General features: G+C 47.3%; 1 protein-coding gene across 2 annotated transcripts in view; it reads left to right on the plus strand.

Moving 5' to 3' along the window:
- MKLN1 (muskelin 1) overlaps positions 1-23,507 on the plus strand; it is a 785,750-nt gene that overhangs the window by 482,450 nt on the left and 279,793 nt on the right. For both annotated transcript variants that reach the window (XM_078677414.1, XM_078677419.1), the window contains exon 11: positions 15,893-16,114. In XM_078677414.1, the coding sequence (XP_078533540.1) occupies positions 15,893-16,114 (222 nt within the window). The remainder of the gene's footprint in view (positions 1-15,892; positions 16,115-23,507) is intronic.

Genomic DNA, 23,507 nt, shown 5'->3' on the forward strand with positions numbered 1-23,507 from the left:
GCCAAAGAGTTAATATCTTGTATTGAGAAGGCAGTATTTGTTTTAACATGCTGTTTAACAAGGTGTTGAGGGATTATGGCGTTGTTTGGTGTTTGCGGGGGGGCGTGTTTTTGAACGGAAATTCGTACCCGTTCCAGTGGAGGGATTTGGTTGCTTTTTGGTGAGGATGTAGGGCATCGCTTGGACTACTGTGATGCCAAATTTAAAAAGGATCTGAGCTGTGGAAGTGGTGGAATAAGCATGTTTTGTGCGGAGGTGCGATTTGCCATGTTATCCAATGGGCCTTTTTTCCGAAAATTTGAGAAATTATTTCGGCTGAACTCCCTTTGTTTTCTGATAAGGGGGTAGTTGGCCACATACCCAGCAATCAGTTGCATTGCTGGTCTGGTGAGAATGGTGTAACATTTGAATAAAAGTATTGTTACGCAAGGCAAGTCGATATGACAATTCATGAGGTGGCAATACACTAAATGTATGCTCTATGGTACTGTTACTGGAAGAGTATATATGTGAAGAAATGGGAAAGAAAACATGTAGCAATAAACTGACACAGATTATAACAATGCACAGAATAAAAAGAATGATCAAGGTAACAATACATCTACTGCGTAATGTCTTGCAGTATTTTTCCTTTTTATCTCTCTTCTTGCTATTCTCATATGTGATCTTATACATGTCAGAAATCTTAGTCTAACCGATTCACCACCGGGTGGGCTTAAACAATCAAACTACGTCTGACTTACTAGATCTTAGCTTGGACCTATACTCTTGCTGAGGGGTCTTTTCAAGCAAAGGCGGCACAAAGTCTGTATTGTCATTAAAGTCAATGTTCTTTGCAAATGTTCCACATTGTCCGAAATACCGCTTAACGTGATGGGCATGGATCCAGCCCTTGCGTCCCTCCACTTTCAGCGCGGTCCTCGTGGTAAGAAGCACCAATTTCGGGGTCTTCCAGCGCGGCTCGAGGGGGCTGGAACGATCAAAATTCCGGATGCACACAAAGTCCCCTGGGACTATGGCGTGTTCCTTGACCTGTGTGTTGTCAGGGAAAGCGGCAGCAACCTGTGAACGACAAGAGAGTAGTGCAGACATCAAGGAAGCCAGGTAATCTGTCAGCATGTTACTGTCAACATCAGTTATCTTTCTGGGCATAGGCGTACCCCACATATTTGGCGGTCTACCGAAGACCACTTCATACGGAGATAGGCCTGTTCTGGAATGAGCTACCATACGCATGTAAAAGAGAGCAACCGGCAAGGCTACCATCCAATCCACGCCTTTTTCTGCACAGATCTTGGCAATTTTTGTCTTGAGGGTCTGATTATGTCTTTCTACAAGGCCTGCTGCTTCTGGGTGTCTGACACAATGGAACTTCCATGTATAACCTAACAGAAGGGACACTTGTTTCATTAATTCAGAGGAGAATGGCTGGCCGTTATCTGAATAGATCACCCGAGGTAATCCATACCTGGGGAAGTACTCGCGCACTAATTGTCTGGCTGTTGTCACAGCAGTATAATCTGGAACTGGATATGCTTCTGTCCATCTAGACAGTGCACATACAACTACCAAGACGTACTTGTAACCTCTACATCTGTCCATTTGGATATAATCCATCTGGAGAACCTCAAAAGGGTGGTCAGGAGGATGAAATCGGCCTTGTTCCACCGGGATGCCTTTACCTGGATTGAACTGACAACACATCATACATGTTCGTACTTTCTGCTTCGCTGCTGCACGCATGTGCTTGTTAAACCAGATGTTCTGTAAGCTGTCTAACATTGCTTTTTCTCCTAAGTGTGCTGGACTATGGGCTGTATTTATGATTACTTGTACCATAGAATCTGGGAGAAACCATGAGCTTTTTCCCTTAGTCATCCAACATTGGTCAGTCTGGACCCCTCCTTGTTCAGTCCATTTTCTTTATCTCATCTGTGGTGGCATGTGTCTGTATGTCAAGTACATCTTGTGTGGGATCCCTGACTGTCATACTTGTTGTCAGTAATGGTACCTCTGTCCTTGTCGTGTCTGTTGGTGTCTGGGCTGTCTGGGCTGTAAGTTTAGCTGTCCGGTCTGCCAGGTCATTACCCTGGGAAATGGTGTCTGTAACTTTGGTGTGAGCTTTGCACTTCAGGATAGAAATGGCTGTAGGCAAATGTATGGCTTCTAACAGGGCCTGAATAAGCTGGCCATGCTGAATCTTGGTCCAATGAGAGGTCAGGAAACCTCTCTCCCTCCATAGTACCCCGAAATCATGAACAACGCCAAAGGCATATTGTGAATCAGTATAAATGTTTACTTTCAAGTGCTTAGCTCTTATGCAGGCTTGTGTCAGAGCGATGAGCTCTGCTGCTTGTGCTGACAATGTGTCTATTTTCTGTGTCTCTATGACTTCTGTAGCAGTGGTCACAGCATAGGCTGCTACTAACTCTCCTGCACTCGTTCTCATGCATGATCCATCTACATAGAGCGTTAAGTCTGGTTCTGAAAGTGCAATATCCGAACGAAATATCTTTATTCGGCAATTTTATCACCATAAAAGAGCACATATACATATACAATTCACATTTACCATAAAAATTTGTAAAATACATAAAAACAGGGAGATCTCATTTTGATACATTTACAACACAACCAGATTAGTATCGACCAGTAGGGCCCCCCGAGATTTTAATAAACGGGAGCGTATCCGCCATGCGTTTCCCAAAAATTTAGCCACCCCACAGATCATGATGGCAGACGAAGAGTCTGTTGAGAGGACACGGAGTGCCTGTTTATGGCACCTCAGCCCTAATTCCCTACAGACCGGTTTCAGCCAAAACTTCCTCGCCCCTTTATAGGCTGGGCATGCAAACAACAGGTGGGCCACCGATTCCTTGGGGGCCGCACAGCCGGGGCATGTACGTGAGAGGGCATCAGAGGCCGACCAACTTGCCGTGAAATCAAGTACTGGAAGCGTCCCATAGCGCAATTTCAGGTACAGTGATCGATCCAACGGTTTAGTTATTAGGTCAAAAAAGGGTTCCAATTTCCTTATACTCTTAATTGATAAAAATTTGTCCGTAAGTGAACCCACATTCGTAGCCCTCGTGGCCTCACTCTGGACCCAATCCCAATAAAGTTTTTTAATAACGGCTTTGGGTGGCGGGGATTGAGACTCCCATGCCTCTCTTAGACCCAGATTGATGGCCAAATCTTTCAGTTTTTTTAGCCATCCTATTTTATTACCTGTGTCCAGCAAGAGTAGATCATCCATCCCTTCTGCATACTTAGCCAGCTCCTCAGTTCTTCTTAGTCGAGACCAGAAGAGCAACGGGCGAAGCCTCACCAGGTCTTTTAAAGATCTTCTGCCCAAATCTAGTCTTAGGGGGATCATTGGTGTTGAAGCAGGGAGAGCAGCCACTTTCCTAAAGAAATTATTTTCTGCCACCATCAAATCTGTAACCCCTTCAAACCCCCAAAGTTCGGAGCCATATAATGCTGAAGGAAGAATCTGACCCTCATAGATGGCCATAACTGGAGAAACCGGTTTACTGGAAGATTCCCGGAGTTCCTTCAGCGTCGCCCCGGAAACTCTATGATGACTAAGGAGCATTTTGGAAAGATGATCTTTCCAGGTCATACGGCTGTTTATCCGGACTCCAAGATAATCAAAAGATGTGACCAGCTCAAGGGGGGCACTATTGAGCACGAGGTGATTTTTAAATCTTTTAGAGGGGGCAAAAGCCATCAATTTGGTTTTTGAAGTGTTAATGGTTAAGCCTCGAGTAGTACAAAAGGAGCTAAACAGGTTCAGGAGTTTTTGTAAGCCCACCGGGGATTTAGAGATTAATAGGGTATCGTCCGCGAAGAGAAGTGTGGGGATTTTCTCCCCCGCCAGGGATGGGGCATCCGTCTCTTCCCCCTTCAGATGGTCCACAACTCCGTTTACAAATAGGGAGAAGAGAGTCGGAGCCATAACACAACCCTGGCGTACTCCTCTCCGCACAGGGATCTTATCTGTTAACTGTCCCTGCGAACCCCATCTAACCCGCGCATAATTCCCCTCATGCAGCTTCGTTATTAGATGCAGAAGGCTACTGGGAAACCCCATTTCGCCAAGTATTTGCCAGAGTTTTGCACGAGGGACCAGGTCGAAAGCAGTCTTGAGATCTATGAAGGCCATATACAAACTGCCTTTCTTGATGGTAACCGCCTTCCAATAGATTGCAAAAAAGCGAAAGACCTGGTCCATCGTGCCAACCCTCTTTCTAAACCCCGCCTGCAAGTGGGAGAGAACACTAGCCTCCTCTATCCAGTCGTCAACTCTCGAGATGATGACCCTGCCAACCACTTTCTGGATGATGTCAATCAGACTAATGGGTCTGTAGTTCGCAGGGTCATCTCTTGCCCCCTTCTTGTGCACAGTAACTACCTCGGCTCCTTTCCAGGAGTCTGGTACTTGATGACCCCTCGTGATCAGATTCATAATACTGGCAATTAGTTTGGCCCAAACTTCTGGCTCAGCCTTCAGCAGATCTCCGGGGATCCCATCCTGCCCGGCGGCTTTCTTAGGGGTGAGGCGTCTGATTGCCAATAATACTTCTGAGGGCGAAAATGACAGATCTGTATCGTCCAGTTTTACCCCATCACCCAACCCCTTCACCCCCAAACTAGATATTTCCTCTATGCCGCCATATAGGGATGAAAAGTGAGTAAACCATTGCTGGCTAGTTATATGAACAGCCAGTGGTTGCGATTTACCCTGCCTTGTTTTGTTAATCAAATCCCAAAAGAGGTTCGAGTTCTTACTGCTCACAGCCAAGGAGAGTTCCTGCCAATGCCGTTCCTCCCACTCCCGTTTGGCCAGAACTAGTGCTTTCAGATAATCCCTTCTGGCCGCTCTAACCAGCAGAGGGTCACCCGAAAGCAGAGCCCTTGTCAAATTTTTCCTAGAACTCTTACACTGTTCAGTGTACCAAGGTTTGCAAAGAGTAGACGGCGTAGCCGGAACCCTATTACCTTTCCCCTTGGAAGTAAAGAATTGGCCCACTTGGTCTATTGTTGATTTATAGACAGAATCAAGTAAGGGGTGATGGGGGTCAGTAGGTCGGTTGTCTCCCTCCCAGATCTCTAGTTTAGAGGACAAACCCTCAATCAGGGTCCTAATACTATCCATCTCGTCCTCCCCTAGGTTGGCCTTGTCCCATTTTAATCTGCGGTTGTTACTACATGGGACCACCTCTTTAGATATTTTTAAGGAGTCACTCACCCCCCCAACATTAAGACCCCCCCAATTGAACTTACAGCACAAGGGGTTGTGGTCACTATCCTGACTAGGAGAGACCTTCATATCAATGAGGTCCGCCCAGAATCCAACATTCATTAAGATGTAATCTATCCGGGACGGGCCTGATAGTCTATTAAAGGTCACTGCCCCTGACTGGTCGGATAAAGTCCTACCATTAAGGGCTCTTAGTTTAAAATCCCTAGTCAGTGCGTTCAATTGAATAACCTTAGGTGACCATTTCTTAATAGTGGGGAGGGAGAGCGTTGGGATGGACCATTTCGAATCCTCCTCCTCAATTCCCAAAGGGTCATCCCCAAGGAGGGGTTCGAAAGTACAGTTAAAATCACCCCCCACAAGGATTTTAGCCGAACAAGAGCAGTTGGCTAAGGCCATTTCAAGGGCTGATAGAGTCAAAGAGGTAGAGTCACCCGGTGTCCCTCTAACGTAAACATTGAATAGGTCAAGCCTGGCTGCATCCTCCCGTCCTCTCGCCGAAAGGTGGAGTATGTCGTTACAGTCCACATGGTGGCGTGTGACCCCCCAATTCAGGTCTATTTTTAACCAAACAATGAGCCCACCCGCTGGTCTGCCCTTACCTCTACTTACAGCAGGCACAAAGTGGGTGGAAAACCCCGATTTGTGCAGCGGGACTAAGCTCCATGTTTCCTGAAAGAGGCAAACTTCAAACTGCTCAATGAATGTATGCCACTCCGGGATGTCGAGCTTCCTCTTTAACCCGGCAATGTTCCATGATAGAAGGTTTATTACCCGTTGTCCTCTGGGAAAAGAAGAAATGCTACCCACCACAGTCGAACTCTCATCAGCCGCCCTACTCGTATGATTCCCCTCCTCACTAACCAGTGAGGTAGTGGATATAGGGCAACCAACCATCATAGGTGGAGGCCCGGCTAGCCCAGAATCTTCATTAATAACATTGGGTATTGCCGTATGGGTGGTAGGTAAACTGTCTACTCCTGCTTCTGTGGACCCTCCGTTTAATCCAGTATCCTCTGCTCCCGAAAGTTCATACTCACCCCCCCCAAGCCCCAGACTTCAATCACAGTCTTCCAGCCCTGACAGCTGAGAAAACCGATTGTAAGTATCCAACGGGGTAAAAGGTATTAGGTGGTTCATCCTAGAGCCCATGTTCAGTGAATACCTATTGGGAACCGTAGACCAAGCGGTATGAGGGTCGGGCACCCTGATGGACTGGTGCCCATACTGGGGATAATTATTAATATAGGAGTTTATAAGGGGCGGCCTAAAAGACCGAGATCTCTTGTCGAATTTAGTACTAGTTACTTCAAACCTGGGGTAAAAGAATGTTAAAGCCCGTGGGGTGATGCCAGTTTCTCCATTCCCGGGTGGCCAGTTTAAGATATAATCAACTGCCCGCGGGTCTCTAAAGTTAACCACTACTAAGTCCCCCTCTATATTTTTCGTTGTACTCCCCAGCCAATTAATCCTTCTGACATGGACTATGTCCCCATCTATATTCGGAGCTATCGGCCTATGCATCCTCAGCCAGTGGATGATTTTATTCTTAAGGTCAACATAACCCTCCTTCTTATTACCTATTAGTGGTGGCACCCCCGATAAAACCACAACGTAGGGCACAGCTTCTGGGGGGATCTCGACTTGTGGAACCCTTTTATGAGCAGATCTACTATTTCCACCGTCCTTGACTGTATTTTGGATGTTGCTAATCGGAGCCTTTAAGAGTGATTTAGAGGGGGCGGCACCAGATGCAGTTGCTGTTGCCTTTGGATGTTTAGACGGCGATAAGTTTTGTGGAGGGGGGTCAACTCTACCCTGGGGCTGGCTAGTTTGCTTAATCGGGGCGGGGACAGAACAAATTCCAGGTTTCGTTGAGGGTTTAATAGGAGGGGGCCCTATCGAGGGTATAGACTGCCCCACCCCATTCCCTTTGTTAGCAGTGGCAGTGGACAAACTGGTTATAGCAGCTTCCAAGATGGTTAATCTAATTTCAACCCTCTTGATAGACTCATTAATAGGGCGAAGAAGAGATCTCAACAAAAATTCTAAATTCCCTGTTGCTGGGGAGGGAAGTTGGGGTGAAATAGCAGATGGCATAGCACCGTTGTTGTCAATTGGAGCCACGTCATGTGTTTCCACTACAACAGGGCAAAGAAGCGGTATAGCCTCACCCTGTGGTGTTTGATCCTGCTCTACAACTGCTGGGGCCTCGCGTGTAAACAGAGTATTGGACCCTTTACCAAAATCGGTGTGCGATGTTTTGGCTGTGCCTAATGCCACCCTATGTTTCTTCCTTCTTTTACTGGGGGGAGGGCGGTGGATCTGGACTACAGATAAAGACTTTTTTTTATGCTGTTTATGTTTAGAAATCTCGATAACACGGCTACTGCTAGGGGAGGGTGAGACACTTACAATGTCCTCTGAGGGCAAAGAGGGGGTAGCTACAAAGTCTCGAAATAACAAAGGTACTCCGTCTTGGCTGGTGTTAACCTCGCTCAGATCAATCAAATCAGTCGAATCACCCTCCCGGTTCAGTACATGAAGACTATCGGAGAGGGGTCTGGATTTCATGTTCTCAACTGAGCGGCGCCGCTCTGCCCTGCGCTCCGCTAAGGTAGCGTCCTTTTCCCCCTCAATCTTCTTAGAAAAGTAATGCTCCAGTGAGCCATTGCGTAATTTAGGGATTTTACCCGGAGTAGCCTCCTCTGTTGCCATATCCCTCTAGTATCGGGACACTATCCTCCAAACGGCAAAATGTAAGGGGTCTGGCCCGGCCCGGCCTCTTCCGGCCCCGGACGGCCACAGACGGTCCCGCCCTTGTCCCGGGCTTCTCCCGGCGCCCTCCCGCGCGCTCCCGCGCAGCGGGAACGGGTACTTCCTTTAAGGTGAACTAGGGGGCGTGGCCGGCAGGGAGAGGAGCCCAGCTGACAGGGGCGCGCGGGGACTCCTGGAACACAGAGTCCACCCGCTCTACCCTCGCAGCCCTGCCGGTACACAACTAACCCCAAACAATGCTCCACACGCTGCAACCGCGAAGCGGGACCCGCGCAGCGGGTCCGGCGAGCAGCAGCGGTTGCAGTCAGGAAACAGCAGAGGTCCGAGGCTCCCAGTCCGTGGCGTTCAGAGAAGGTATGAAATGCTCCCGCTGGTGAGAGAGTTGCTGGTAATTAAATACCGCTGGGGTTTGAGGGCGCGGCCGGCAGGGAGAGGAGCCCAGCTGACAGGGGCGCGCGGGGACTCCTGGAACACAGAGTCCACCCGCTCTACCCTCGCAGCCCTGCCGGTACACAACTAACCCCAAACAATGCTCCACACGCTGCAACCGCGAAGCGGGACCCGCGCAGCGGGTCCGGCGAGCAGCAGCGGTTGCAGTCAGGAAACAGCAGAGGTCCGAGGCTCCCAGTCCGTGGCGTTCAGAGAAGGTATGAAATGCTCCCGCTGGTGAGAGAGTTGCTGGTAATTAAATACCGCTGGGGTTTGAGGGCGCGGCCGGCAGGGAGAGGAGCCCAGCTGACAGGGGCGCGCGGGGACTCCTGGAACACAGAGTCCACCCGCTCTACCCTCGCAGCCCTGCCGGTACACAACTAACCCCAAACAATGCTCCACACGCTGCAACCGCGAAGCGGGACCCGCGCAGCGGGTCCGGCGAGCAGCAGCGGTTGCAGTCAGGAAACAGCAGAGGTCCGAGGCTCCCAGTCCGTGGCGTTCAGAGAAGGTATGAAATGCTCCCGCTGGTGAGAGAGTTGCTGGTAATTAAATACCGCTGGGGTTTGAGGGCGCGGCCGGCAGGGAGAGGAGCCCAGCTGACAGGGGCGCGCGGGGACTCCTGGAACACAGAGTCCACCCGCTCTACCCTCGCAGCCCTGCCGGTACACAACTAACCCCAAACAATGCTCCACACGCTGCAACCGCGAAGCAATATCTGTCAGGTCTTGTCTTGGTTTCGTCACTATATTCATTAGTTCCACACAGTCATGTGGTGGTGCATTTACTGTACTTGAGGGCAAAAGTGTTGCAGGATTCAGAATGTTACAACGTCTGATCTCTATGTGTGGCTGGAATAATGTCAGTTCATATCCTGTCAGTCTTGCTACAGTCAAGTGTTGTGTCTGTGTCCTGTTTAAGAGTGACCCAGCACTATGGAGTCACTTTGTCTTATGGCTAGGGCTGTTGCTGCAACTGATTTCAGGCATGCAGGCAGAGCCTGTGCCACTGGATCTAGGGTACTAGAAAAATAAGCGCAAGGCTTGTGTTTTCCTGCTTGATCTTGTGTGAGAACAGATAACGCTGTTCCTTCTCTTTCAGTTACAAAAAGCATAAAAGGTTTGCTGTAACATGGAGTCGCTAAAACTGGCGCTTGACATAAAGCTCTTTTTAATTCCTCAAATGCCAAGGTGTGTTCTTGTGTCCAAGGGAGGACAGTCCCCCCTGCCTCCTGTGTAGTTAACTGTATGAGTGGTTTGGCTAGAAAGGCATACTGGGAAATCCATTGCCTACAGTATGAAGTGAGGCCAATAAAGGCACGTACTTCCTTTTGTGTCTTGGGCTGTGAAAGGTTAGCAATGAGCTGTATACGTGCTTGTGTTAGCTGTCTCCCCTCTTTGGAAAGCAAGTGTCCAAGATACACCACTTGCTTTTCACAGAATTGCAACTTCGAAGGCGACACCTTGTGCCCCTTGTCTGCCAGAAAATGTAAAACTGTCAATGAAGCATTTTCGCATTCTTTTTCTGAACGTGCTGTAATTAGGATGTCATCTACGTACTGGAGTAGGGCAGTGTTAGTAGGCATGTGAACACTGTCTAGCTGTCTTTTTAATGCCTGACTGTAAATACTAGGGCTTTCTGTAAAACCTTGAGGAGCTCTTGTAAAGACAAAGCTACGACCTTTTAATGAAAATCCGAACAGGTACTGGCTGTCGGGATGAATGGGAACACTAAAGAAAGCGTTCTTTAAGTCTATGACAGTGAAGAACGTGGCCTCAGAATCAATGGCAGTCAGTAATGAAGAAATGTCTGGAACCACTGGATATTGTGGTACCACACATTTGTTCAATTCTCGTAGGTCAATAATTAGTCGGTACACTGGCAGTACACTAGGGTCAGATCGTTTAAGGATAGGAATGACAGGCGAGTTACATACATTCGAGTCTGTCTCTACCACTACTCCTCGTGCAATAAGTTCGTCAACTAATTTCAATAAGGCTGTTTCGGCGTCAGGTGGTAACTTGTATTGTCTAATACGTGGAAGTACCACTCCTGCTTTGAGTGTGACATGGTGCGGCGTTATGTCCATGTAACCTACGTCAGTCGGTATTTGTGCCCATAGTGTCTGTGGCACATTCTTGAGTCTGTGGTCAAAATCAGTCAGTACATAATGTCCCTTAAAATCACGTAAGAACAGGCGTACTCCCTCTGGAGAGCAGCAGATAACTGCCCCTAGGTCTTTTAATGTCTTCATACCAAGTAAGTTTTCTGGACATGACTTAGTAAGTAGCAAGTCAGTGGTACGTGACAGTGGACCAACCCCTAGGGAAACTGGTTTTGATACTTCATTAACAATAGGCTTTCCTGAAAATCCCAGGGAAACATTCTGTGAGCCCGAGAGAGGTGCCCCTGGAACCTCGTCATGACTGATGGTAGTCCTGCTCGCCCCTGTGTCAATCAGAAACTTTCGATCCTGACCTAGAACACGACTATGTACATACGGACCCTCTTGATCTACAGGAACCTCAATAAGGGGCAAGCCTACTTCCCTCTCGAGGCTGTTTCATGAGAACTGTTGATATTCTGGATAGTCAGACTGTGTGTACTGATACATTTGTGGTGTGGCATGAACAGGCGGTGGTGGAGGAAAATTTGCTACTGTCTGTTGTGTGTTCTGTTGCGTGTTATTCTGTCTAGGAGTGTACTGTCGCTCTTTTGTCTTGCCTGTAGCAATGTTGTGTTTCAGAACAGTGCAGTCCTTTACAAAGTGACCTGGCTGTTTGCAATAATTACAGTTCCCTTTGACAGGTGTCGTGTTATGTTTGTTTGAAGTCGCCGGTACCGTCTGGGCAACAAGCACCTTCATTTTTGTCTCTTTCATGCGTCTCTTTTCATGATCCTGCTCTTCTCTGATCCTATTCTGATGATACTGTAGCATCTGTAACATTTGTGAAGGGCTGTTTGCTTGCCAAGTACTCTCAACCTTCAGTACTCTATTCTTGATCTGGGGTAAGGAATTCTCTACTAATTTGCTCACAAAAAGATGTGGAAATGACTCGCTACCTGGCTTAAGGCCACTATTAATAGTAAAGCATTTCTCAAATCTAGAATAGAAATCACTTGTGTCCTCGTCTTGCTTTTGTTTACATGCTGAAATAGCATCCCAATCTTCCTTTTTAGTAATCAATAATCTTGGCAAAACTTGTATCAGGAATTCAGGTAGTTCTCTAGCTCTATCTCCAAGACCAACTCCTGGGAGCCTGCCCTTCTCTTCTGTTTCCAATGCATCCCAACTTAACTTTTTCTCACCCACTTCCCAGTCTTTTTCCTTAAGCTTTTTATAAATCCCTGCAGGTAACAGTACTTTTAATAGCTTCAGAATGTCAGCGTATGTATAATCTCCTATGCGGAGGATGTCTTTTAATTCACGGTGAAATCCCCCTGGGTCTTTATCATGACAAGGCAACATCTTTTTCATTTCAAGAATCTCTAATTTCGTTAAGGGGGTGTAAACATACACCCGTTGTAACTCATTGGCCGCATTCTTGACGGGATGAACCTCTCGTAGGGGGTTCTGTCTGTCTATGTGTACGTTATGTCTACCGTGGTGTGAGACTGGAGGCATGCATGTAGTCAGAGAATCTATGTACTTATGTCGTTGATCCAGGATTACATTAATTAATTCAGTACCTAAACCTGTCCATCTATCTAGTAAAATGTCGTCAAGTATTTTATGCAAGTGACCAGGATCAGAATGCTGACTTTTATACAACGTTATCAAGTGTTGAACCATGTAAATACCAGCCAAACGCTGTTCGTTCGGTGGAAGGCTTAAGAAGGTCTGAGCCACTATATCACTACTATATATATATATTGGCATTGGACACCCACTGGGTGGCTGACCGGGCCAACTCTATTTCGTGTTGTGTGGGAGGTCGCTCACTCCCTATCCATTGTTTCAGTGCTTTTTCAGTAGCCTGGAATAATGCTTCAAGGGAATACCTTTCTTTTATAGCTGGCCCTTGTTTACGGTAATCAAGGCACTTGGGTCTGTCAAACTGTCGCGCTTTTCCTACATAATTAATCTTGCCTTTCGGATCCTGACGATCCTCTACCTCTTCAGATGATGACTCGCCCTTCTCGTCAGACTCTTTTCTGTGCCTTTCTATTATTTCCTTTCGTATTTTCTTGTACATGGCATCTATCTGTCCCTGTTTCTCATGTCTACCGGCATCTATGTGATCACTCCATTCTATCAAACCTGGCTTTACATCTCCGTCTCCTTCGTCTTGTTCCCTGATCAGGCAGTTAATAATAAAACGTAAGATATGATTCTTAACCCCTACCTTTCTTTGTGCCATGGCTTGTGCTATACTATCTGGTCCCTCCCCCGTTCTAATAAAACGATACATGCTATCTAGGTGATCTTTCATGTCTGGTAATGTCTCTAGATATGCAACAGCTTGTCTTAGTCTACGTGAAATCACGACCATTGAACCCTTTCCTGGTTCTGGATCATATACACAAAATGGAATGGCTGCATCTACAGTAGGCGCCCCTCCCACTGCCCCGGGACCTACGTCATCTTTTACGGGCTGCTGCTGAAGTTGCTGGAGCTGATCTGCTGGTGGGGGTGGAGGAAAACCTGCATTAACGTAGTCTGGAAGGGAATCGTCTAGATACGAGGAAATGAACGCATCTGATGCTGTCGGCTTTATTCTATGTACTCTATATGGTACAGGTGGTGGCGTTCGCGGCCTACTGGATCTTTCTGAGGTGGTCACTTTAGCTAGTTCTTCTGACAGAACGGGATAAATACCATTAACAACGGCGTTTCTTTCCCTATCAGTCTGTTCTGTTTTGACACGTTCCCCCTCCTCCCGCAGTTCCTTTTCTCTGGCTTTTTCCCCAGCTTGTCTAGTTCTATCTGCTTTATTCAATTCTTTCTCTGTTCTCCTATGTGACTCTTTGCGCCACAATTCGATGGCATCTTTCTGAGAGGGTCTTGACTTCCTTTTCCATAGCGCTTCCTCCACCCTCATAATACATTCAGGATCCCATGTTCCCGAGATTGGCCATCTATACTTTTCCTCCAGGTCCTTTGTATAGTTTACCCATAAATCTAAAAACAAAATGGCGTCTAATCCATGCTTATTATACATATAATGACCAGGTGTGTCTCTAGGCGGGATGTTAACTGATTCTTCTAGTATACCTTTTCTGGTCCCTATCTGACGTAACTTTGAAAACAGTGGCATGTTTGAAACCAATATTCACAAAAATAGACTGAAACAATCAACAATCATTCACACACAAACAAAAATTAAACACTAAAACAGTTACAACCTAAACTGATACAGAGAGCTAAACATGTACTTGAAAAACTTTATGCACTGAAATACAGTACAACCATACCGGTCTCAAAAATGAGACACGTCTTTACCGTTCCCACGTTTACCATGGGCCCGTCTTGACCGTTCCCACCTTTTACAGTGGACCCGTCTTGAAACTTGATGCATTCCCCATAGTGGTACTCACCGGGAAGCAGAATCTTGAAACTTGAAGGCCTCGGACTTCTACGCATGCGCCTTGGAACAGGTGGACCTCTGGAGACCTCGGACCTTGCTCTCTCACGGGCTGGGCTCTGGTTTGAGACGATCCGCGTTCCTCACCGCCTCACATGGATGCCTGGTCGCAGTCCGTCCTCCTCCTGGGCCTGAGGGAGTAGCGGGAAATCCCAATGGCGTGTACACTTTAAAGTCCGTCACGGCTGTGGAAGGGGGCAAAGACTAGACCAACAACTCCGGCGAGTGGGGAAAGGGACATGTACCTGTTCGGGCGCCAATTAATGTGGTAAATAAAATATTACCCTGGCAGAATTTCTAGGCATTAACAAAGTATCATGCATCAAATGAGAGACAGGATCCGTGGTGTCCAAGTTAAAATGGGCTTTATTCCAATAACTCGAGTCAAAGGGAGAATATGTTCCATCACCACTGAGGTTCAGGAAGAGTAATCTAACATTTAATAACAATGAACAGAATATATACATTTTACTCCTTGTACATAGGGAGGAGCGCTCCAGGCAGAGCAAGAAAGAAAGAGATAAGAGCATGTGGGCGTGTATGAGGGTGTACACTTGATGAGTCATAGGTAGGTGATAGGTAGGTGTCATAGGTGGGTGGGTACTTAGAGGAGGAGTATGCATGACCAGCTGGAACTCTGCCCTAATTGTGCAACTTGAGTATGACGTGTAATTGGCGTGTATTGGGAGGAGAGCTGACTTTCGGCCTAGCAGAGAAATCTCTTGTGTCAGGGCGACTTGAGCACGTCTGGTACAGCTGATATCTAGAGTCAGGGGATGTTTTATCTGAAGCAAAGGTTGTTCATCACTAGAAATAAAGAAAAAGCATATATTTCTCCGTTCATTGCATGGGGGCTGAGACAGAGAGTTAGGCCCTATCTGTCGCGGACGGGTTCTGTTTACTTTTCCTCACCGGGCAGGGATGCCACTCTGTACTGAAAACAGATAACTGTTATTCATAACACTGTCTTGGCAGGCTTCTTGCTGACGTGACTGCAGTTTTCAGTGTGCCAGGAGTCATGAAAACAATATTTCAGAAAGTGGTTTCAGGCTCAACCACAAAAAAAGGTTCAGTACGATATTTATTTAAAAGTGCACAATGCAAAATGCAAAAACATGGGCCTTCATGTTAGCTTAATGTTTGGGAGACTTGATGACTTGCAGGACATGTATGCAGAGGCCTAGTGATTCAGGCCACTACGAGAAATATGCATGGGTGACATGCACATGTATGTAACATAGGGTGTATGTAGTGGACATTTTGGTCAGGCAAAATATCATTTTCTTCACTACCCCAGTCTACCCCACCCCACACCACCAACGTTAAGCCATTCTACAGCAGCCACACTGGTATACAACATGGCGAAAACACATTGCCAAAGCCAATTGCTCTCGTATGGGCAAGACCTATTTGGCATTGCCAATGCTTGATTGCTCAAAATGCCATAGTCTATTGCTGGCTGGACCCTTGCCTCACAATATTTATTTTTTGTAAACACCTAATCCCTCCCTGGGACATACAGCTTCCATTTGTGTTTTCATATTTTCAAATACTGATATTGGGAAGCCTCAGCTTTCTGTACGCTGCTTGTAAAAAGGTATTTAATTATGTTTTACCCTCGGGTGTAAGCCGCTTGTTTCTGTTGGTTTTTGTATCCTGTGGTTTATCCTTTACCTAAAGTTTATCAACATATGTTTAAACACCAGGCTGTAGTGGTTCATTGTATCCTGCAATCCCTTCTGCATTCGATTACAGTGTTTTCCATGTGTCCACCTGATGTAGACCCTGGCTCATATTTCTATTTCCGGTTCAAGCGTTGTGTTTTCTCCCCTTACAGATGTGCATGGACTCTGAGAAGCATATGATCTACACGTTCGGCGGTAGAATTTTGACTTGCAACGGGACAGTGGATGACAGCCGAGCCACAGAGCCCCAGTTTAGTGGTTTGTTTGCTTTCGACTGTCACTCGCATACGTGGAAGATTCTTCGAGAAGACTCTTGTAATGCTGGGCCTGAAGATATCCAGTCTAGGATAGGACACTGCATGCTCTTCCATTCAGTAAGAATTTCGAACTTGTTTTCAAATGGTCGTTTTTTAATTTGTCTATTCTTTTACAATTACGACGGTACCAAGAAACACAGTGCATACTGCAGTCATAAGCCTGTTATAGAAGTCCTATAACAATGAAAAAGAAAAACAAGTGTCATTATTACCACAGGTTGTTATTTTCCAGGTCTAGATTCGCTTGTATCAAACGTATTAACTAAAACAGCAGTTTTACATCTCGTGTGGGTCCCGTTATCTATCTGTGTGCTCTTATTCAACATTGTATAACGTTTTGCCTACACGAGCAGGGTAAAATATTATTCGTGTGTAACACATCAATGTCAAAGAAATATATTTACCAAATTATTCATTGCACTGCCATTCATTGTAAGTGTGTGTAGTGACGGTCTAGTCTACGTACGTCACGTCGGCGACGTGACGTGCGGGGAGATCACTAGCTGCGCGCGCACAGGCAGAGTGCGAGTGGCGCGAACGGCGCTAAAGGAGAAAGCAGAGCCGATATGTAGCACAGGCTCGGCGCTCTTAGGAATAAATTACTAATAAAAGTAATTAACGTAACCTGGCTCCAGAGTCCTTATTGGTGGTGAGCAGCATCACTACAATGGCGACGAGGGTGGGATAAAGACCCCCCAGCAAGGCAGAACCACCAAACCAACCACAGGACAACAAGGAGAGTAGCAGCAACACCAGGACCACCGCACAAAGGATAGAAAAGGAAGAATAACCTGGTGCACGACTACAGGTACCCTAAAGAGCGCGGCAGAGCCCAGGCACACCCAAAGAGGTAGCACAGAGAAGCGAGAAAAGGGGGGACAGACCCCAGGGACAAGCAGAAAGGGCGCCAATCCACACCGCGGCCCACAAGTCGAGGGAACACGCGCTGGATAACTCACTGGGAGCCGAGGGGGCTGACGCAGATAGTCCCCACGCCCGAGCAAGCGAAGAAGAGCAGGACGACGCGCCAGGAAGTCCCAGAAGCCAAGGGAGCGTGTAACCCGAGATCAAGAGAGAGAAAATGAGCGCGCAAACAGGATACGCGATGGCGCCGCGCCCCGGAGAACCCCTCATGAAGTGGGAGGACTGGAGAGAATATATAGACAATTTCATAGGTGTCCTGGAAGACGAGAACGAAGAAGTGTTCAAACCCCAGAGAAAGAAGCGCATCTTGCTGCTGAACCTCGGCCCGGAGGGTCTCCGGATTTACAAGAGCTTGGTTCCGAAACAGAGAACATCCACAGACGACGATGTGTATGCGCACGCACTCGACGACCTCAACGAACATTTCAGACCGGCAGTGTGTGTGTCGGTGGACAGGTTCAATTTCCAACAGAGGAAGCAGCGACAAAGAGAAACGGTGGAGGAGTACGTGGCGGCACTGAAGCGGTTGGCGTCCACGTGCAAGTACGACAACTGGGAAGAAGAGTTCATCAAAGACCAGGTGGTGATGCACACCACGTGCACGACAGTGCCGGACAAATTATGGGCCAGTGGAGACACCACACTGAAAGAGGTGTTGGTCATCGTCAAAAGGGCCGAATTAGCGCGACGATGTGCTGAAGTGACGAGGAAAGAAACCGTGTCCAACACTATGGTGAATAAGGTAGACGAGGAGGGTCCTCGCAGAGAGTATCAGCACAGGAAGCCAATGGAGAAGGGGTCCAACAAATGGCAAAGCAACGCAAGTACATCAGGGAAACAAGCAGGGAGCAACAAGAAACCATGCTACAGGTGCGGAAGCTGGTCGCACGAGGCGCACGACAGGAAGTGCCCTGCATTTCGTGCCAAGTGCATGTACTGCGGGATAATCGGCCACTACGAGAAGGTCTGCCGGAAGAAGGCCTCCAAAGGCACAGTGAGATATGTGGGCCAGAGTAACGAAGATCAAGACGACGATACTGAGGAGGACGTGGTCATGGTGATCTACATTGAAGACCAGGTGCTGAGCACGGATGGCAAAGTCCTGGGCAGAGACGGAAGACGAACGATGAAACCAGTCTTAGAAATGACAATAGGAAGAGTCATGACCAGCGTGGTGGCAGACACAGGATCGCCCTTCACCATCATCCAGAGAGCAGTGTGGGAGGAAAAATTCGCACCGCATCTAGGCCCAGAGCTAGAAAAACTAGACATCCGCCCTGTCACGTACAACGGAGACCGCATACCGATGGCGGGGTTCAGACCTTTGACCTTCGAATTTCGAGGCCGGTCAGCATACTGCAAGCTCTACGTATCGGAGAAAGGCCCGTCGGTCTTAGGATGGCTAGATCAAGGCGACCTGGGCATCAAGCTGGATCCGGGAGGCAAGGAACAGATATTACTCACCGACCAGGAGGCGCTGCCCGGTCTTGACAAATGGAGGAGTGAATACCCGAAGGTGTTCAGAGGGACAGTAGGAAGGCTAGAAAAGTTCGCCCATAAAATCATCCTGAAGGAAGACGCGGTACCGGTGGCCCACAAAGTTAGAAATGTCCCGTTAGCGGTTAAGGAAGCAGTACGGGAGAAACTCCAAGACTTGGAAAGGAAGGGGATCATCGAGCCCATCACGTGCGCCGAGTGGCTGGCGCCCCTGGTAGTAGTTAAGAAACCCAATGGAAAGGTCCCGCTGTGCGTCGACCTACGGGAACTGAATAAGAACATTGTGGTGGAACGGTTCCCCTTGCCCAGAATAGAGGAGATGCTGGCTAGCACCAGGGGAATTAAGTGGTACTCCACCATAGACTTGACCTCCGCATATCAACAAATAGCTCTGCACCCGGAAAGCAGGAAACTAACATCTTTCATCACCCCGTTTGGGTGCTATCAGTTCCGCCGGATGCCATTCGGTCTGGCCTCAGCAGCGGCGGTGTTTCAGAAGTTAATGCACCAGTTGTTCAAGGATATCACCGACGTTCAATACTTCCAGGACGACATCCTGGTGATGGGTAGAGACATGCCTGACCATGACGTGAAGCTTGGAAAGGTTTTGAAGATCCTAGAAAGTAAAGGACTCACGGCAGAATGGTCCAAGTGCCGGATAGGGATGATCTCGGTGACTTACCTAGGGCATGAGATAGGAGTGCATGGAGTAACTCCTAAGGCAGAAAACGTCCGGGCGATCTGTGAAGCACCATCCCCCACCAACAAGGAAGAGGTCAGGTCATTCCTGGGAATGGCAGAGTACTATGGGAAATTTGTGCAGCACTTTGCCTCAAAGACTCATCACATGAGACAGCTGACAAAAGAAAACACAGAATTCTGCTGGTCAGAGGATACACAAAGAGAATTCGAGGTCATCAAAAAGGAAGTGGCAGGAGCAATACCACTCCAGGGGTACGACCCTCAAGGCAAAACTGTACTGACCACTGACGCCAGCGACAAAGGACTAGGTGCTGTTCTCATGCAAGACCGAGGGCAGGGAAAGCTGGAAACTATTAGCTTCGCCTCACGCACGCTGAGCGAAACAGAAAAAAAGTACAGCGTGATAGAGAAAGAGATGCTGGCAGTGGTGTGGGCTACCACGAGATTCAGACAATTCCTGTGGGGCACACGGTTCCAGTTGCGGACTGATCACAAACCGTTACTGAGAGTGCTAACGTCGAGTGGACACGCAGACGTTACGCCCCGAATATCAAAAATGACACTGAAACTACTCGAATTCAGGTATGATGTGGAACACATACCAGGCAGCAAAAACAAAGTGGCAGACTATTTGAGCAGAGCGGCGGCTATGGAACCGAGTGAGGAAGACAAGGCAGGGACAGAAGAGTGGGTAGCACTAATGGAGGATCACGAACAGGTCATCAGCCTTCCAGAATGGAAACAGGCGTATGAGGAAGACCAGACGTTGGAAGAGGTGAATGTATACATCACCCAAGGATGGCCTGATAAGAAACATACCCGCGGGGAACTCAACCCCTACTTCGAAGTCAGGGAAGAACTGTCCATGGACAACCAAGGAATATTCATGTACAGAGGTGAGAAGGTTGTTCCTCCAACAAGCATCATCCCCAGACTGCTGGACATGCTACACGAAGGACACCTGGGCATCGGAAAACTCAAGCTGAGGTCCAAGCAAGACTATTGGTGGCCAGGAATGGATATAAGAGCAGAACGGCATGTGAGAGATTGTGTGAGGTGCCAAGGTGCGGACAAGACACTCAAACCATTACGCCCAGCACTGGGCACATTCGAAACACCAAAGAATCCGTGGGAAGAGCTGTCAGTTGACATCCCGGGGCCGATCTTAGACACACAAGGAGTCCAAAAGTATGTGTGTCCTAGTTGACAAATTTTCGAAGTGGCCAGAAGTGAAGATAGAGGAAACTATGGACACAGAAACTATAGTAAAATTTTTGGCAGACACCTTTGTGAGGGAGGGCATCCCGAAGTCCATCCTCAGCGACAATGGGCCCCAGTTCAGATCGGAAAAATGGAACGACTTCATGCAAAGAAATGGCATCCTGGCGAAGCACACATCCATATACCACCCGGCGGGGAATGGCCAAGTGGAACGCTTCAACAGGGTAGTGATGGGGTCAATCCAAGCGGCCATCTCGGACAACAAAGATTGGGAGAAGGACATTTGGCACATGTTGTGGGCATACAGGATCACTCCCACAGGCACTGGCTATAGCCCCTTTCAGGTACTGCGTGGCCGGGAACCTTTCACCCAAGACAATCGGGTGTGGAAAGAAAAGACAATAGCAAGCGAATGGTCCCCTGCAGTGGTACGGGCCAACATAGAGAAAGCACAAGCGGTATACACGAAACATTACAACGCGCGGAAGAATGTGCAGGACACTGAACTCAAAGAAGGGGAATGGGTGAGAGTAAAGTTGCCCACACTACAAAGAAAGGGAGAGAGCAAATACAGCAAGCCCATGCAGGTGAAGGAAATTAAGGGTAGAGCGGCCAGATTGAGCGACGGAAATATATGGTCACAAGACCGCATGGCAAGATGTAATAAGATCCTAACGTGGAACTATGGAGGAGTAGACGGAGAGGAAGGAGAGACTGAGCTCAGTCGACAAGAACATCAGGAGGATGAACCTGCAATGAGAGGAGAAGCACAGCGACAGGTGAAAGCGAGAAGCATCGAACAAGAGCAAGGAACTGGCGAGAACTGTAGTGACTTGAATGGACAAGGAGAGGCACGAGGAAGCAGAAGGAGTGGCGAGGAAGAGAACCACACCACCCCTGTAAGACTGACCAGGAGCGGCAGGGTGGTGGTGAAGCCCACGAGGTTCAGAGACTATGATCTGAGCGACGGACTGTAAGTTACAAATGTTTGTGTCGAAAAAAGGGAGATATGTAGTGACGGTCTAGTCTACGTACGTCACGTCGGCGACGTGACGTGCGGGGAGATCACTAGCTGCGCGCGCACAGGCAGAGTGCGAGTGGCGCGAACGGCGCGAAAGGAGAAAGCAGAGCCGATATGTAGCACAGGCTCGGCGCTATTAGGAATAAATTACTAATAAAAGTAATTAACGTAACCTGGCTCCAGAGTCCTTATTGGTGGTGAGCAGCATCACTACAGTGTGGTTGCTTCCGTCGGCTCAATGTACACTTTACTGAGCAATGCAAGTGTGATTTTACTGACATCATGTTATAATACATAGTAAAAGAAAGACCATACATATAACGTATGTACAGCAACTCGAGATGTAGTGGTAACTTATTTTCTTTACCTTTTGGTGGCAAAAACCGTTTTTTAATCAGTGAGAATTTTATTTTTCACTCAGACTGCTTATTCCTTTAACACTAGGAGCAGAACATTCCCTCACTGCACCCGCTTTGCCTGTTGTATCTGCTTTCTGCTATCCAGTGAGGGATTGCCGCCGAGTACATCAATGGCTGTGCATACACTGTGGGATGAAGGGACCGAGGGTCCTGGAATCAGAACACATTAAGTTTCCTGAGAAATGATTGCTCCTGGGACCTGTTTGCCTCATAGACAAGTTTCCTGAGAAATGATTGCTCCTGGGACCTGTTTGCCTCATAGACAAGTTTCCTGAGAAATTATTGCTCCTGGGACCTGTTAGCCTCATAGACAAGTTTCCTGAGAAATGATTGCTCCTGGGACCCGTTTGCCTCATAGACCACAGAGGGTCCTCTTTGTTGCTTGTCGTTAACGAGGAATGGATTGCTTCACATAACCCTTCAAAAAGAATTAGAAGAGGGTAGTCCCTTGCCTCTCCCTATTCTTGAGACCATGACACACCATGCAATATCTGCTATCCTCCAGACTGATCCGCTAGCTGTTGTTGGGAAAATGTAGATAAAGCTCCTATTCCTCATCATTTTGCTACTCTTAGGGCTAGCCATCAGCATCGAGGTAATAGAGAAAATAAGGCCATCAGTTTATTTCAAAGCCACTAGATATTTATACAGGGAACCCGCACAGCTTTTACATGTGCACCTGGAGAAGATGATGAAACGGGCTCTCCAAGGAGTGTTATAAATATTGTGTGTGTGTATATGTGTGTGTGTGTGTGTGTGTGTGCGTGCGTGTGTGTGTGTGTGTATATATATATATATATATATATATGTGTGTATATATTGAAGCTCCAAGATGCACCGGCAATCCCAAGGCACTCAATAGCGGGTGCAAGCTCCGCGCCGATACTCGCGGTAAATATCAAAGCTCAGCACGAGTTGTTTGTGGGCTGAAAAATAAAACCTTGCCACTTTACCCCTGGAGTGCGCTTCACATTTCCTGAATGAAAGAAATGTTCTGAGCTTTGATATGTGTATATATATGTATATGTGTGTGTGTGTGTGTGTGCTGAATATTCCTTTTCGCTTTATCAAAGAAGAATGGAACGGACACCACTTATTTTGTGCTTCGTTATTTTATTTTTCGTGCATTGCCCGCCATGACGCATTTTGGGCTTCACGAGCCCTTGATCACATGACGTGCCACGTGGCTTCTCCCATTTTTAAAGTGACAGTGTGCTTTGTTAGTGCAATTAACATGGAAAACATACTTTCAACATAAATGCTGTATAGTTCCTTAGTACCGAGTTGCTAATGTACATATCTATCGTTTTGTGATATTGCATCAGGTAATCATTCCTTAAATTGTCCGTTTCTTTAAACAATTCAATATATGGTATAATAAATTAGGCTTGGCTGCATATCCGTAAAATATGTTTCAATTGTAGTAAAGATCAGTTAAAACAACAGTAAATCACACCTCACCAATAATCACCTTCAATATTGATAGTGTTTTGTTTTTGGAACCTACAATATTGTTGTGCCTCCTTTGTTAAACATTGTTTGTGCAAATACGCAATTTAAATAACTGTATAAATACCAATTAAAAACACGCCCTGATTGCCCACATAATACAACCAATGTTTTTATGTGTTTAAACGTGCTTCCTTATTAGAGATATTGGTTTGTG

The sequence above is a fragment of the Lissotriton helveticus genome, chromosome 1_1, assembly GCF_964261635.1.
Source record: "Lissotriton helveticus chromosome 1_1, aLisHel1.1, whole genome shotgun sequence".
NCBI lineage: Eukaryota > Metazoa > Chordata > Amphibia > Caudata > Salamandridae > Lissotriton > Lissotriton helveticus.